We start from the raw sequence: 16,941 nt of genomic DNA on the forward strand, positions 1-16,941 counted from the left end.
TTAATCGGTAATCGTACTAATCGTCGTTATTAATGATTTGATTCGAAGAAAATAATTTGTTTTGAAATCTTGTTTTGAAAATAAAAATATTATTGCAGGAACGATTGACAACTTTTAGCTTTTCTGTTCGAAATGGCAAAAGGAGACTCGAAGCTGGAAACAATGGTAACTTTTATTTTCATTCAGCCTATACTGTAAATTTATTATCAAGATAAATTCATTAACATGAATCATTTTTGCTCAAATTTTAAATTAGTAATTCTGAAAACTTTGTTTTTTTGTTCATTTCGCGTTAACTTGTTTCTTTTACCTTTCATATTTTGACTTGCATTTACTATAATGACATAAACTTCAGCCATTTTTGTCTTTTACTTCTTTATTCTAAGCGCTCTATTACCATGTATTAAATTTATTTATCGAAATATATTAGATGCTTGTATGTATTTTGATCATTTTTTTCAATCATTTTCTACCACTTTTTCCCATTTCCGTCCAATAAGTCTTGCAATTTGAGTTCCTCAAATGTTTTTGGTCCTCCGGGCCGTTCTTCGTCGTTGACATCGAAATCATAAATCTTAAATCATTGAAAGCAAAACCGACGATTGAGACATGACGGAGCGGCACCACCATAAGTTTCTAAAAGTGTCCGACGGGCTTCGGCAGAAGATTTCTTCAAATCAAACAAAAACAAAACAAAAAGCAATGAATGGCGAAAATGCAGTTTGGAGTGTTCCATGACTGGGGTCTTTATACACTGACGAACTCAATAATATTAAATGGAAAACTTTCAAAATTATAACAATAAACTAATAGTATATATATATATATATATATATATATATATATATATATATATATATATATATATATATATAATGTGTGTGTGTGTGTGATGATATGAATTTAATTGAAATTCTAATTAATTTTCTCATTTTTATCTTAAATTTGCCCGTGTTACTTTATTCTAGATTTTTTTTCTTATTCCCTGATTTAAGTCTCACATTTTATTTAGTTATTTTTAACACGCGCTCTAAAAATATTACCAATTCTTGCTTCCCATGGCATACATGTGCGCGAATTTATGCCATATGTGTGTGTAAACTGAAATGTAAGTAATTTCAGTTTTAAATGTGTTTTTTTAATAAAGTTTCGATAGCATGTTTTAATGCAGTCTACTGTCTTATGAATGAGTTTTATTAAATTGAGCTTAAAGAATCAAATTTAGAGATACTCATTCTTTTAGAAATATTTGCAAATATTGGTATTGCCAAAATTGAAATAAAATCTAATAGAACTTTCTCTGAACTTTTATCTTCCAATCGTGCATTTGGCTAGCCTCTTTGACGACCGCTAACAAGCATTCTGTTACTCTTAGCGAATATGTATATGCCTCTTTGCGTGTTTAACGTAATTAACAAAAACTTTGCTTGATTTTTATCAATTAATTTATCCATTAAAATTGATTGTCTGTGATAAAATACATATTCTCCTTTAAATCATTCAGTGTAAAACAGCTGGCACTAACATAAGCATACAATTAATTTAAATCTTCTAAGATTGATATGCTACTACCCTTTTTCTATATCCTGAGATTAAGAACCTCGTGTTCGCGTGACCCATCTCTCAAATTGACATTTGCAATATTTTATTTGAAAATATTATGGAGACGCTACTAATAAGCTGATTCACTTTCTGGAAATCTGCAGAGCATATGTATATTGAGCTTCTCTCTGTAAAGAAACCTTGCGGATTTGCCATGCTGCGAAGCAAAATATTCGTATGAACGTTTTGCTTGTTAAATAAAATAATTACATTTCTTATTATATTTTAAATTTGTTGCGATAATTCTTTCCAATCGCCAGAGTTGTAATGCGTCGCCAAATAGGATAACCGTACTCTGCCTTTGGTGACTGGGCTAACATTGACTGGGAACTCTTCACATCGGAAAATAAACAAACTTTTCACGATTTCTTCAGTTGGTGTGTGATGCCCTTGAGTGCATGCGGTCATTCAATGTTTACTTCCTGGTTGTAATTGTTTTATAGCATTGGTTAATTAAAATTTATTTCAAATATTACTTGACTAATTCCTATCAATCCTAATATATTACTATATATTTAAATTCTAATATATAATAAGCAAAATATCCGTGTGAATATTTTGTTTGTTAAATAAAATTATTACATTTCTTAATATATTTTAAATCCTAATTAATTTCCTTTTTTAATGTTAAATTAGTCCATATAACTTTATTTAAAAATTTTCTCTGATTTTTTTTTTAATTCAAATCTCTCTTTATTTATTTACTAGCCGCCTTTGGCGACCAGCCGGTTCGCCAATCTTAATGCTCGTTAAAATTTTAATAATTAAATATTTTATGTAATTCCTACTTTAATAGCTTCTTCATCAAATATTTTAAAGCTTCAAATTTTGATAGTCATGTAATTCACACATAATAATATAAAGTCCTTCAGCCATAACATAATATGTATCTCTCTAATTTTCTGTTAGTTCCGGTAGAATTTATGCTTAAAATTAAAATGGAAATGACTAAACTGCAATTAATATAATAATATTTTTTACTGAAACAAAGCATTTTTTTAATAATATGATTACTGATAATAGAGTCACTGAGCGTTTAAACTTTATGGGCACTAAAGAATATCTTTCTTAAGTTATGTAATATCTCAAGAATTTGTCAACAAAATTTTCTCAGATTCATCATGAACAGATCGATTCATTAACAATGCTTCATTTTAAATGCATCAAACTTTAAGAAAATAAAATGAATCGTTTAAAATAATTGGTCGAAAACAGGTTTAAAAAACTACTTAAAAAACGATGTACTTAAAACTATAAGCATATACAAAAAAATATATAACTAACATAAATACAATTTAATTACAAAAGCATGCAACTAACCTAAAAATAATTTAAATAATTGAAAACAGGTTAAAAAAATCTACTTAAAAAACGATGTACTTAAAACTATAAGCATATAAAAAATTATATAAAAAACATAAATGCAATTTACTTACAAAAGCATGCAACTAACCTAAAAATAATTTAAATCATCCGTTGATAACGGTTGTCATGGCAACAATCAGAATGCGATGGCGTTAATTTTCTTCGCCAGCTCCGGTAACGCAAATGCGTGAATTTTTCTACGCCAGTTGGGGTAACGCTATGCAGATTATACATTTTTAATTTCTTTTATTCTGCGTTATTTTAATTCAAAAGTACTTCAGAATGAATCTGAAACATGGATTAATTAACAATGTTTAATTTTAAATGCATAAAACATTAAGAAAATAAACAGAATCGTTTGAAATAATCCGCCGAAAAATGTTAACTCTAGCCTCATTACTGTTGGGAGAAAAAAAAATTGAAGCCTGAACCTTGAAGCTTATGGAAGATTTTTTTGGCGGAAAAGTTGGCGGTGGGGAAAATGGAAGATTTTTTTGGCTGGAAAGTTAGTTTTTAATTAATAATTAAAATTTCAAAAAAAGGGACCCCAGGGGCATATTCCCGACCTCTAAGGTATACATGTACCAAATTTGATAGCTGTATGTCAAATGACCTGGCCTGTAGAGCGCCAACACACACACACACACACATTGAGCTTTATTATAAGTATAGATTTATTTCCAACACGCGCTGTCGAAAGTGAATGAGAAATACATCTCTCAAGATTCAAGAACAGGATAAAAATCCCCAACTCCACGGCATTTTTTCCACAGATATCTAAAATTCTCTTACCTGAATGAACAGATGTCGTAGAAATCCTATAAGAATCTCTAATTAAAAGCACTAAGAAGAAATTTCTCTCACTTTCGCCCTTGTATTCTAGTGTAAACGGACGCGTTTCACCTTTGTCCCCATGTATTAATCGTGGCCTTCCTTCAAAAAATAAACTGAATTTAATTTCCATTTTGCTTTTTTTTTTCGCTCATCTTCAAATCTGCTAAATATATTAATTATTAATTTTATAAACTATTTTTGAGCTGTTGATTTTGGATTCTTTTGACAATGACACCAAGCATTATGTTTTTTTATCCTCCAAAAGTTATGATATTTTTATATGCATTCTTTTGAAATTTTCTATTATAAGGATTTTATATTTTATTTTTTCGTTAAGTACAAATGATTATCAGAAACTACCTGCTCATTATCTAAATGAAAGCGGTTCTTTTACAGCATGCAGAAAAAAGAGAAGCTACCACGAAGTGGAAGCTGTCAGGCAAAGTCCCGAGCTTTTTGAAGATCTTGACACCCCGGAAATTCAGTATATGAAAAGTATTTGTGGTTATGAAGAAGGCTTTTTAAAATACAGTAAAATAAAAGTTCGCCAGAATAATGGTATATTCAAACAGTATCAGCCGAATTATAAGCTGCCACCAAAAAAAGAAATGACCAAAAATTTGCTCGATATTGATGAGAAGAGTGATGATGATGATTATCTTTACCAAGACGTCTATAGCTGCGGCTCTGAATGTAAAAGAATGTCTTCTGGATCACAAGATTCAGTCTACAATGATGTGACAACGATAACATCAGACAGTTCCGAGAATGAAGAAGAGATTCGTATTCTTGAGAAGTCCTCTTTTGTCCCTCCTTTCCAGGAAGGGAGCTATCCATCATGCATACACCCCTATACGCTGTCAAAATTGGACACAGATAAATAAACTTAAATGATCTCCAGTTTAAGCATCCTTTTGTATATATTCACTCATACAAGTACTGTGAGCGGTAGTTTACTCCTGTTGTGTTCTGTTCAGTGTTTCTTAAGAGATGGGGATGAGAACGAAATTAGCTTTCACCATGACCTATATTATCTATATCAATGATATATCTCTAAGTAATTTGTTGAGATATGTTAGATTTTTGATGTCGTGCAAGGAGGGGTGGGGGGCATTTTCATGATGGAATAAGCTTTAATTATTTTTTACGAATCAATTATAATGGATATATGATGGATGACGGATATATATATATATATATATATATATATATATATATATATATATATATATATATATATATATATATATATATAAAAGGATGGACACATGATGGACAGCGTCTTTCTTTTTAGGGATCTTATCATTTGTTCTTCCAGTGTATACCGATCGGTAGCAGGAGGCTTCTGAATTCGTCCATCATCCATCTCAGAACTGTATCTGTAACAAGCAGACTGGTTGCTTTCCAAACTTAGTGAAACCACCTCTGTCAACAACTGATACATCCATTCTTTTTTCAGTTTGCCTAAAAAAATCAACTTTCGACTGCTGTGTTTTGACTTACTTCGTTCAAATGCATCCATTTGCATCTAATCTTGTCTCTGTTTCCTTCGAGGCGTTTAGCTCATTAAACCTATATAGTTAAAATAAAAAAAGATGCTTCACGCTTTTTAATACAAAAGGATAACGGAGCTTTTGGCACTGCTGTCCATCATCCATCTCGAAATATTCGCACTTTTTCAAACATTTTCACTTAATGTGGTGGTGCGATTCGTACGACTCGTGTCTAAGCATGGTACATGAAAAAAAAATTTTTTTTTTTTCATTTGCTGTCTAGGAAGTTACAAAGAATTGCGCAGGATAATAATACTGGAACCTAAATCGGAGCTTCTATTAACTATATGGAGAAATATTTCAACCTTTAAATTCTTGACTTTCCAGTAGGATACGGATGAATTCTGTATCCATAAAGTATTAAGTACTGTAAGGAGTTATGTGTCTTTTCTAATGCACACGAATGTATATGCGCCTGTGTGGTAGTCTATAGAGCAAACTGTTAGAATTGCCAAATTAGATACTAATATATTTTGGAGACAGGAATGTGTGCATCCAAGATTTATTTCTATATTTTGCTGATTTTCCCCGACAACTTCGGAAGATTTTATAAAGGAAAACTTGTATTTTCAGTGCTGCTAATCAGTTAGATGTCTTAAAATTAAAAAAAATTGTCTTTTTACTTGAATGGCTGTGGAATAGTTTGTGTCAGCAAATATTTAACCACGCCATTGTCATCGATTATTGACTTTTAATAATTGGAAATTATAGGTTAGAATAATTCAGGCTCACTATGAATCACTTCCATCAATTTGTTGCTAGGTATACTCACACAATACAAATAATTCAGATAGAATCCATTTAATTTTCGAACAGATTTTATGAGAAATTAGATTATGTGATTACAACTCACTGCAAGACATCATCAGTTACGTTTTTCATGCAACTCTGATGGTATGTGGCCGGACTTCTTAAGGAAACTTTTGAGCACAATGATTATTTTTTTTTCTCATTTTAAGTTTCCGATCACTTGCAATGGGAAGAAATTTGCAGATGCGCGTGCCAAAACTATCCACTGTAACTCACAGCGAGGCCACACAAAAAAAATCTGATACCTTATAGGATCGGAAAAGATAAATTAATTTCCGACCTAAGATTGGACTCCTGTAAACTCTATTCCGTTAAACAATCTCAGTCGATGGGTCTCGAACATTATTTTTACTTCTGTGAAAATTGTCTGCTGAATTGTCAATCACCGTGTTTTCCATCACAAGGCCACTTTTTATTGAGGGTGCTCTGAATATTAAGCTTAAAAGATGAACTGAAATCAGATGCATTCAATATTTTCAGCGAATACAATAGTCGCAAAAGCGGACATTGTTAAATAGCTGCCGCACTTTTATAAATGCTTTTAAATTTGTCCTGATGCTAGCATTGAGAATATCTATGGGCGCTTTTCGCTTTAAATATCTGTCGTGTAACTACATTTTCTACGCATGTTTGTATTATGCATATTTTCGTACCGAGTGTGTGAGAACATTGAAGACCGCCAAAAAACAAACAATGAAGTGATTGATAAGTTCCTAACTTCTGATTTTAAAATTAAAATGAGGGCATTTAATCCTTTAAAGGGCCATTTTTTTCTAGTCATATTATGTTAAAATATTTTTAGGCTTGAAATTAGAATAAGAAAAGGGATTCATTTAGCTTATTAGATAAATTTAATTTGATTAATTAATTAATTTGGTTAATTAATAATTAAGTAACAAATCAAGACACATCATTTTGTCTGAGATAAAGAACTGAAGCATCTAAGTTTCTGAATTACTAAAAAAATGTGTCAGAACTTATGCCAACCTACATAATTTCATACAAAGATTGATAAATTTGGTGGGAAGCATACCTCCCACGGCCCTAGAAAGGGTTAAGCCAGCAAATTGTATTTGGGATTTTAGAGATCAAATATTATAATTCAACTCCTCTAAAGTTTATTCATAAATCTGCTATCGATTATGGTTGTGAAATCCATTGATGAATGCCGCATTACCAACATTTTTATGGAACATTTACTATTTCTGCAGTAATGCGAAGACAAACTAATTGAATTTAAGCTTTTTTTCCTTTCCAAGGGAATGAGTAACTGATTTAACAAGAAAGAAATAAAAATCTAAAACATTTAATATAATATTTTCTCTTGGGTTGGGTAAGAACGAAAACATTAGCGGAAAGCCTAAAGTTTTGTTTCTCGGATCATTTACCAGAAAGTATTTGAGAAGTTTTTCGAGCGACGGGTTTACAAGAAAAAGTATTTGCTACCTGTTAAGGGATTACGGTAGAAAACTGCTTTTAGAGAAGGTAAATACGCAAAGTTAATTCTGAAAAAAGTCAATTAATATTATCTTTAGTAGTTAAACTATTTAAAGACAATACAACTTATTATAACTGAACACTAATAATAATAAATGCTAAACACAAAAATCTTGGGAAATCGCAAAATACTGTACGATTTGTCGGTACTTTATCTATTTAAATTACCGAAAGGGTTATCAGATATTGCCGATATAGATTTTTATAGGTAGATATTGCTGATATGGATTTTATATAGATCTTCCATGCTTTATGAAAATATTGATCATTTGACAAATTGGCAATTGGTTGGCAAAGCGATTGATTTTTTTCTCCCGCATTTTTACTGTTTATCACCTCTTGTCTACAACTAATTATTGGCGTCCAAGATTATACGATATTTGTTTGTTTTATTTTGGCGGTCTTAATGCTTTGATACACAGACACACAAAATAGTATTTCATTTTTGTGAATGTCCATGATTATCTATTTTACTGACTTTTATATTAACATTTCATTTTAATGATTAAAAATTTCCATTTGATTTTAAATTTATATAAATGAAATTTTTTTTACTGACATGGCAGTTTTTAGTACCGCTATGTAAAGTGGTACAAACACATGTCATATATATATATTATGACATGATATATTCTGTGAGTGAGCCAAATTGTGATTAAATAAATAAAAGAAATAAATATTCGAAAAACATACCTGACTGTTATATGTTGTGAAAGTTTTAACTGTATATGCTCACATAATGTATATCTGTCTATCAAAATCATTGTTCAGTGTTGTTTAACTTTGTATGTGTACTAATGTTTCAAATATATATTTATCAAACAACCTGCGAACTTATATAATATAAAAATGTATACGTATACAAATATAAAAATGTTGTGAGTATTGGATGTTTGTCATATCATTGTTCAATGTTGTGTACCCACTTATTAATAAAATTGTTGTATTTTATTGACCTTGCCATTATTTCTTACATGGACAGCAAATTGTTACTAAGGGTATCATTATCCATAAATTTTGGTTAAAATTATGTTTAATGAATATCAAAAATACGTCCAGTTATTCTTGGGAAACTTCCACAGTGTTGTGAGAAAACATACTGTATTTTACAATGCCAATAATTCTGTTATCTATATTTCACTTTAGGTTAGGTTAATATAGGTTAATAAGAGGTTAATTAACCACAATAGGTTAAAAAGAGAGAGAATTTTAAATTAATTAAATATTCAGAAAATATCTATTATTAAATTTTACAAATCAAAAAAGTATTCAGATTAAAAACGAGCATCGAAGTTTCTTTTATAGAAGAATAAAATTCAATGAATCAAATAGATTCACATTACAATGATAAAAAAAAAAGCATTTTGGCATGATATGTATGAGGCTCACGACTTTATTATCAAACAAGGCTCGTTTATAATGAACATTAATCTTAAAAATGGCATAAAGTGAGGGCGCGAGCTATTGTAAGTCTCTTTTAGCACCTGCATTCATTGTGAAAAGTATTTGTAGTAAATAACAATTCGGAGTTCTTGGGAATGGTTTCTTTCAGAAGGACACTTCTTTCTTGTCTCTCAGGCATTTGTGAGTAGGCAACTGTATCAACGAGCTGATTTATAATTCTCCCTCCAGTGGTGTAGCGAGTATAATTGGCGCCAAGAACATAGTTCTTTCGGTTCCAGTCATCGTCACTGGCTTAGTAATTTCAGATAGAGCCGGGGTTGGCGCTATTTTTTCGCCCCATCGTATTTCATTTCAAGAAATAATTAAAAAGTGGATTTATATTCCCTTGCATTTCAGTCGTTACGTCATTGATTCTTTCTTTCTCATCATGCACTGAATAAATTTCCAACTTCAGAGGGCTCTAGAACGCATTCTATTCGTCGAAATAAAATTTTAATTACAGGTCATTGAGACAATGCACATGACATTTATTTAATAAAAAATATTTAATACAAATATCCACCAATATAGGGCTCTTTAATATACATAAAAACATTCTATACGCCTTTTAAATGTTAAATATTTAAAAAAAAACCTGTATTAATACTGCTCAATCTGTACCCCTTCATTTTCCATAAAGTGCTCTAATCTGACCAGAGTGTGTCATTTGGAATATCAAGAACATGGCACCAAATGCGATCCTTCAAATCTGGCAGAGATGATGGTGTTTGATGGTAAATATTGTCCTTTACGAAACCTCTCAATCAAAAGTTGCAGGAGGTAATATCAAGAACATAGTATCGAATACTGTCCTTCGGTTTCGGAATGGATGCTGTCTTTCAGATATATCAAGAATGTCTGTTTTTGATGGTAAATATTGTCCTTTAAGAAACCTTACAACCAAAAGTGGCAAGAACATGGCACCGAATACTATCCTCCAGATTTGGCACGGATGCTATCCTTTAGATATGTCACGAATGTTGGTCTTTGATGGTAAATATTGTCCTTTAATCCGGAGAACGAGAGGCTATGCTACACGAAAATGGCAGCTGATCATCGGTACATTTATGAATTGCTGTCTTATTAATTACTTTACATGACGATCAATGTGAGAATGGGTGCCATTCTGTATGAAAATGAAGTCTTGAGGCTGAACGTCCACCCTGTAGGATTACAAAATTCTTCAGAATACCACGATACCATTGCCCTATGACGAAACAAGTTAGGATTTAATTTGCAATTATATCTTCAAAAAAAAAAAAGGTTCAATAATAAAGGTGGCCGTAAAAATTCTCATGTTACTGTCTCTTTTTCAGGATGCAAGAAGTATGCCTGGATGGAGTGAGTGTTTTCCGCTTTCCAAATTCGTCAGTTGTGATGTTTGTTGTTGCTACTTATGGCACTTTACAAGGCCGCTGAGAAACTGGCAGCGATTTAAGCTGAGTGTGCAGTAGCTTCTGAGGGCAAAGGCCTTCATATGAAAATGACGCACACATTTGATTGCACAACCCCTTTTTACAGGAGGGCTCTCTCACACACCGCACAGATAGAATATAGAGTAGAGAACAATCATGCCCGAAACAGGACTCGAACCCAGGGCGCTCAGATCACGAGGTAGACGCGCTACCCTTAGACCAGGTCGCCGGCAGTTGGGATATTTAACTTCCTCATACCGACAAAAATGGGTATCAACCTCCATAGAATGCTCCATGACTGAGTGATGCCAATTACCAGTTCAATAAGAAACTGCAGTAAAAATGTTTTACGAATCTTTGAATCCTCATCATGCAATCGGTGCGCATGCTTCATTTTCAAAGATAAAAATACAAAATTTGTCGAAAGATTTTTCTTACAGGGGAATACGGAACAACGGGAAACAACTGGCATTTTCACACTACTTTGTAGCGACACTGCTTCAAAGACAGCAATAGCTACACTACATGACGGGGTTTACTTTCACCTTTTATCTGAAAGAATACCAACTTTTCCGATAGTTTCAAATTTTAGTATTATCTTGCATAAGGCATTTGTTAACATTGGAACTTCGTACACACTTCATACGACGGAATTATTTGACAGCTGCAACGGATTTCTGCTGTTTCTAGAAGAGAATTTTTAGTAGTAGCATTTTTCTTGCAATACAAGCATAACTGTGCGATACCCGGACCTAGCGAGAGGCCATGAGGGAAACTTGATGGATCCGCCGAAGAGCAACCCCACCTGGTTCGAAGGAACAAACTACACTTGATGGCATTGGACCCTTGCAAACAATAAAGAACCCTCTAGAGAAAACGCATATTGGTACAGAAAAGAATAGGAAAAAGGAAAAAACATTACATATTAAGTTGGGAAACCTTAAATATGACTAAAATACATTAAACGAATGTTCACTTTTTACATTAGTTTTACATACATCTTCGGTGCCATAATGATAGTCGAACTTTGGTCAAAGAAACGACTTTGATGCACAGAAAATAACCATTTGTATATATGATTAAGATAAAAATCACCCTCCAATCGATTAAACGAAACGTTTTTAAAATGTTGATAGGTTGTTAGACCCTTGATGGAATAATTCCATCTCTCCTGAAAATTCTTAATTATTAGTTTTTTAGTCTCATTTCTGAGTTGAATTTTGGATTCATTGAAAGATATTTCTTGTGTTTATAAGTTTAAAGTTTCCTTGGCTAGTGTATCTGTTTTTTCATTTCCAATATACCCCTGATGAGCTCTAATCGTGATCATTTCAACACCAAGTTCAGCAGCTTTTTCTTTTATATCCAATATTACTTTTTTTTTGTATCACGAACAGAATCTAGGGCCATTAAAGCCGATCTTGAATCAGAAATTATCTTTGCCCCTTGTATATTGCGTTGAGCGACAAACTCCAAAGCATTTCTGATTGCCACCACTTCTGTTATAAAGACAGTTACATTGTCATTTACTCTAAATTTTCCTTGAAGTAATGATGATGTTTATTAAAGTAACTAATGCTCGAGCAGAATCCGCCTTCTTTTTAAACAAAGAATAATGCTAATAGGCATACTTTGTAACGCAAATGATGTTTCACATTTCCTATATATTAAAAAAAAAGTTTTATTTTATAGCACTATTTCTTGTTAAATTTTGGTACTAAAATTTGTTATTTCATAAATGCCAGGCTGACTAATAAAACGCATTCTAAAGTGAAGTGTGAAACTTATTTCTTATTAACTCTATGTATTTATATATATATAAAATTTTAAACGAGCCTTGCCACTTTAAATCAATTGAGCTTTAACGTATTGCCATTCAAGCATTATGGAAGTTCAAACTGAGAATGTCCCGAGTCATTTGCTATCTGACCATTGTTCAAAATGACGGAAACCCGGCCTCGAATGCGTCATTACGAAAAGAAACACTATTCCAACAAAACTAAAATTTTTACGCTTTTATTTAGAAATACAGAAAATTTTCGACTATTCACAATTCTTTGTTTCAAATTGTAATGTTAAAAAAAGCTTTGATCAAATTATAATCTTTTATCGACAAAAAGTGAATCAAATAAATTTGAATAAAGAAATCAACTAATTCTTAACTCTGTGTATAAGTTTGTCATTGCAAATAATTTTTCTGAAGTATTTTCGTGTCGATTTGTTCTTTTTCCAGTCATTTTGAGGATTAATCGAAATTCCGCGCAATAGAATTTCATACATAATAGAGAATTTACTGTAATTTTACATTTATGATGTACTCCAGTTTTAAATGAACTCAGAAGTCCCACTTTTTATAAAAGCAAATCATATCTTTGGCTTATTATTCCAGCTTATAAAAGAATTTCCTAGAAATCCGCGATTTAGTTAATATTTTTTTTTTTTTTTTTTTTTTTTTTTTTGCTAGACGGTCCTTAGACTGCTATTAAACGAAAAATTTCAGTGATGTTTCTAATCTTCATCAAAACTTTATCTTACAATAAGATCTTACGCCAGAATAATACTCACATCATCATCATCAATTCAATAACGTATGCAGGATTCATATAATTCACGTTTGAAGGTTAATTATCAGTAAAAGGAATTGAAGTTTTTGCTTTTCTTCGCAGGTTTTATCTTTTCCTTTTGAAAAATTAAGCACAATTTGTACAAAAGGGAAAAAATCTTCAATAGTTGATATTGATATAAGAGACCAGTTCTAAGCAAATAATTTTATTTGCCTACACGTTCCATATCTTTTAAAATATTTTCAGTCAAATGAATTGAATGAAATCAATTCGCATGAAGTCACTATCGCATGTTAAATGAATCTGCATACAATCTCGGTCTTGCCCTGAGTATATATTTAGTTCTTTTTCTTCTTAAAGACGCACAGGATATTAAGACTAGTTAGGCACATTGCATTTTTCTGTATACCATACGAGACTCGATTGCTCTCATTATTGCTTAACAATTTATTTCTCTATCGGTATAGGATATTGTACGGTATCTCCACGATATTGTATGATATTCCGAATGCTAGCTAATATCACGAAGATATCGAAAATATGTTATAGAGTATTTTGTGTTAGTTTCCTTATTTTTTTTTGTGAAAAAAATATGATAATACTATTTACTCATGATGATGTATCGATACCATTACCGATGTACCGATTATGAAAAAAAATGACCATATATGAATATTTATTTCACAGTAGTAGATGAAAAAAACCCAATCAATTTTTATTTTATTTTTTATTAAATTAAAATAATTTTCCTTGTATAAAAACACAATTGCACCAGAATATGTAATTATGAATGAAAAAATATTATGATGGAAAATGCATCTGCAAAAGTCTGATGCTACTTAAATAGTTGACATGGCTGCCAAGAATAGTGTCGAGGGAAAACATTTAAATAAACAAAACGAGAAACACTCAAGTTCTTTTTTGCAGTGCGTCTATCGCCTGCGATGAAGGCACATTCACAATAACTCTGTCACTAGCACAGGCTCACCATCTTTATCTATAGTCAATGTGGATTGACGGACTTCCTGCGGAGACTGAGGATCGGATGAGGTAGATTCGGAGATGAAATATCCAGAGGGTTGTCGGGAATTCAGTTCATGGTATTCGTGGCTCTGAGAATAAATAAAACAGAGAACAAATAAATGTTTGGAAGAAAATAAACAAAAACACTTTCATTTCATAAATGTGTTAAAAAGTAGAATTTTTTGTAAACAATTTTTAGTCTTGATCATCTTAATAATCTATAAATCTTGAAATATATATACTTCATTTATAAATATGAAATATACAGGGTGGCCATGAAATAACTTTCTCTGTTTGGAGGCTTCTACAGCTAAAACGAATGAACGAAATGAAACCACATTTCATATACAGACTGCGGAAGGCATGGGAAAACAAATTCCGCAGGGGAAAAAAAACAGAACTAAAAGTCTGGGAAATACTATAGGGGAAATACTGGCACTGCTGTCAGGTACAAAAGAGGAAATTTGCATATCGACATGGATTATTCCAAGTGCATGCGTGACAGCAGCGTCATGCATTCCTTGTAAATATTCAAGAGCAACTGATCTGTTAGCAGCTCGGTCTTGACTATGGATTTGTTCTTGATTGTTGTTAGCGATTGACTGCTGATGTGTGCTTAATATGGGCCATACCTTACCTCAGCATGCTTTACTGGCAAAATTGTTTTACACTAGACAGTGGCTACTATTAAGCAAACTTGCATGTCTTGAAATAGAACATATGAAGGGTTGTTATGAACATCGAAACTGACAGTTTACACGCAGCAGTGGAAAATGTCATATACAAATGTCATACATATATGTCAATGTCAAAATGTTGTACATAGGAAAAGTCAGAACATTGGAAATGTTGCACGGCGTCCAGTGACCTTTAATGTTCATGAGTAAAAGATTATTTTCTGTGAGTTTCATGAATTCATTCATAACTGTACTCCAGTATTTTTCATATCCGCAACATTCGGTACTAATTTTTTTCCGCGGAATTCAATTTTCCATGCCTTTAATTTCCCGGTCTGTATATGAAATGAGGTTACATTTCGTCCTTTCGTTTTAGCTGCAGATGCCGCCAAACTGGGAAAGTTATTTTATGGCCACCCTGTGTGTATATTTAAATTCATTAAATTTTCTTCCCATGTATGGAATTAAATTTTAAAAAGGCATTTTATTAGTTGGTAATTAAGTTCTAAAAATAATAAAATAGTGTACTGCTTCCAAACACTCATAAGTGTTCATAGTTTCAAAATATTAAAGAAACAGAAATTCAGAGCAAAAACGATTAAAAAATTCCATCTTTAAACACAAGAAAAAAGTTTAAGTATGGAAAGAAGCCAGTTTATGTGTGAACCTGAACTTAATTGTTGACAATGAATTGGATGAAATTTCAAACATCCTATTAAAATGAGCATTTTGGTTTTTAAAAAAGGCAAATGTACTCATGCATTTAAAGTAATTAGAAAATAATATAGTTAATATTCTTCAGCTGGCAACGATATAACTAGTTTTTGTCTTATGACATTTGCAAAGAAGCTATCTGGTATATAAATGCAATGGGAGCAATAGAACAAATAAAACAATAGATCATTAATATTTGTTTGAATTCGCTTCAGGCTCTGAGGAAATATGTATCAGAAAATGCAATACCCTATTTCTAAGTTATCTACAGACAAAACAATTATTCAAAATGCTATGATGCTTTATACAGGAACAAGGATATAATTTGTTTGAGGCGAATAAAAAACTTAATTCAAAATTTCGCCGTTAGAGGAAGTTTTTAAAGAATTATATATTTAGCATGCATTTATGATAGATCATGTAATTCATTTACAATAAAACATCTTCACCATAGCCATCATTTCCAGACAACATTTGGAATCGAAAGATAGGATGTTCCCTAGCTGATTGCAATGTGTTCAAGTAAATGCTACTAACATGTCATGAAAAGATATCTTTAAGACTAAATAAAGTTCTTGAATTATAACAAATACCCGAATTTTGAAACGCTCCCCAATCCAAAAGTTACATGGATGGCACTTTAAAGATTGTGAAATCTAACACATAATCACGGGTACGATTGTGTAATCTAATGGATTAAAGTGACCTAGATAACAAGATGATGGAATCTAAATTTAAAGAAAACAGTCGTAAATGTTTATTTAAAAAAATTATCTGATTTATTTATGTCTGTATATATATATATATATATATATATATATATATATATATATATATATATATATATATATATATATATATATATATATATATATATATATATATATATATATATAGAGAGAGAGAGAGAGAGAGTTCATATGAAAAACTATGGTTCTTTCATTGGTATGTTGTGTTGGGTACTTGGATACTTGGTATTTTTGAGTTGAAAACATCATTTGAAATGATGCATCAAACGATGAAAAAAAGTGTTAATAGAATCGATATTTGTAACCAAATGTATATATGTCAATCAGCGCAGTTTTCCAATTCAATAATACAGGATTTTAATTATTATGTGATTGCAGCGGACGTAGCGATCCACGAACGAATCAATTATTCTTAGTCATAAGTACAGTAGTTCATTCATTTTTCTCTAGACTACAAATGTCGATTCATAAAACCCCTGCTGAAAATTATCGGGTTACTGTGAACTGAGATTGTCTGAAAGAATCCATGACATGGCGTTGCTTGTTCTGTTGCTTCACATTACCAATACTCAGTCTCATGCACTTACCGTCACACTACCACTACTCACTTTAAACCAGATATTTCCGAACATATACAGCCATTTGCAAGAAAGATCTCAAAGTTCTATTACGCGGAAAAATGCCGTTTGAATCAA

The 16,941-nt window shown here is 31.7% G+C and overlaps 2 protein-coding genes across 6 annotated transcripts in view; one reads left to right on the top strand and one right to left on the bottom strand.

The window, feature by feature from the left end:
• The window catches only part of LOC129968788 (DNA mismatch repair protein Msh6-like), a 74,770-nt gene extending 69,776 nt beyond the window's left edge, over positions 1-4,994 (top strand). For all 5 annotated transcript variants that reach the window (XM_056083040.1, XM_056083048.1, XM_056083065.1 and 2 more), the window contains 2 exons: positions 99-165; positions 4,198-4,994. In XM_056083040.1, the coding sequence (XP_055939015.1) occupies positions 99-165; positions 4,198-4,685 (555 nt within the window). In that variant the 3' untranslated portion in view covers positions 4,686-4,994. The remainder of the gene's footprint in view (positions 1-98; positions 166-4,197) is intronic.
• An 8,801-nt stretch (positions 4,995-13,795) lies between these two features.
• LOC129964146 (cadherin-87A-like) overlaps positions 13,796-16,941 on the bottom strand; it is a 70,661-nt gene continuing 67,515 nt past the window's right edge. Inside the window, exon 45 of the mRNA XM_056078852.1 lies at positions 13,796-14,195. Within this exon, the coding sequence (XP_055934827.1) occupies positions 14,040-14,195 (156 nt within the window). The 3' untranslated portion in view covers positions 13,796-14,039. The remainder of the gene's footprint in view (positions 14,196-16,941) is intronic.

Source organism: Argiope bruennichi, chromosome 1, assembly GCF_947563725.1.
Source record: "Argiope bruennichi chromosome 1, qqArgBrue1.1, whole genome shotgun sequence".
NCBI lineage: Eukaryota > Metazoa > Arthropoda > Arachnida > Araneae > Araneidae > Argiope > Argiope bruennichi.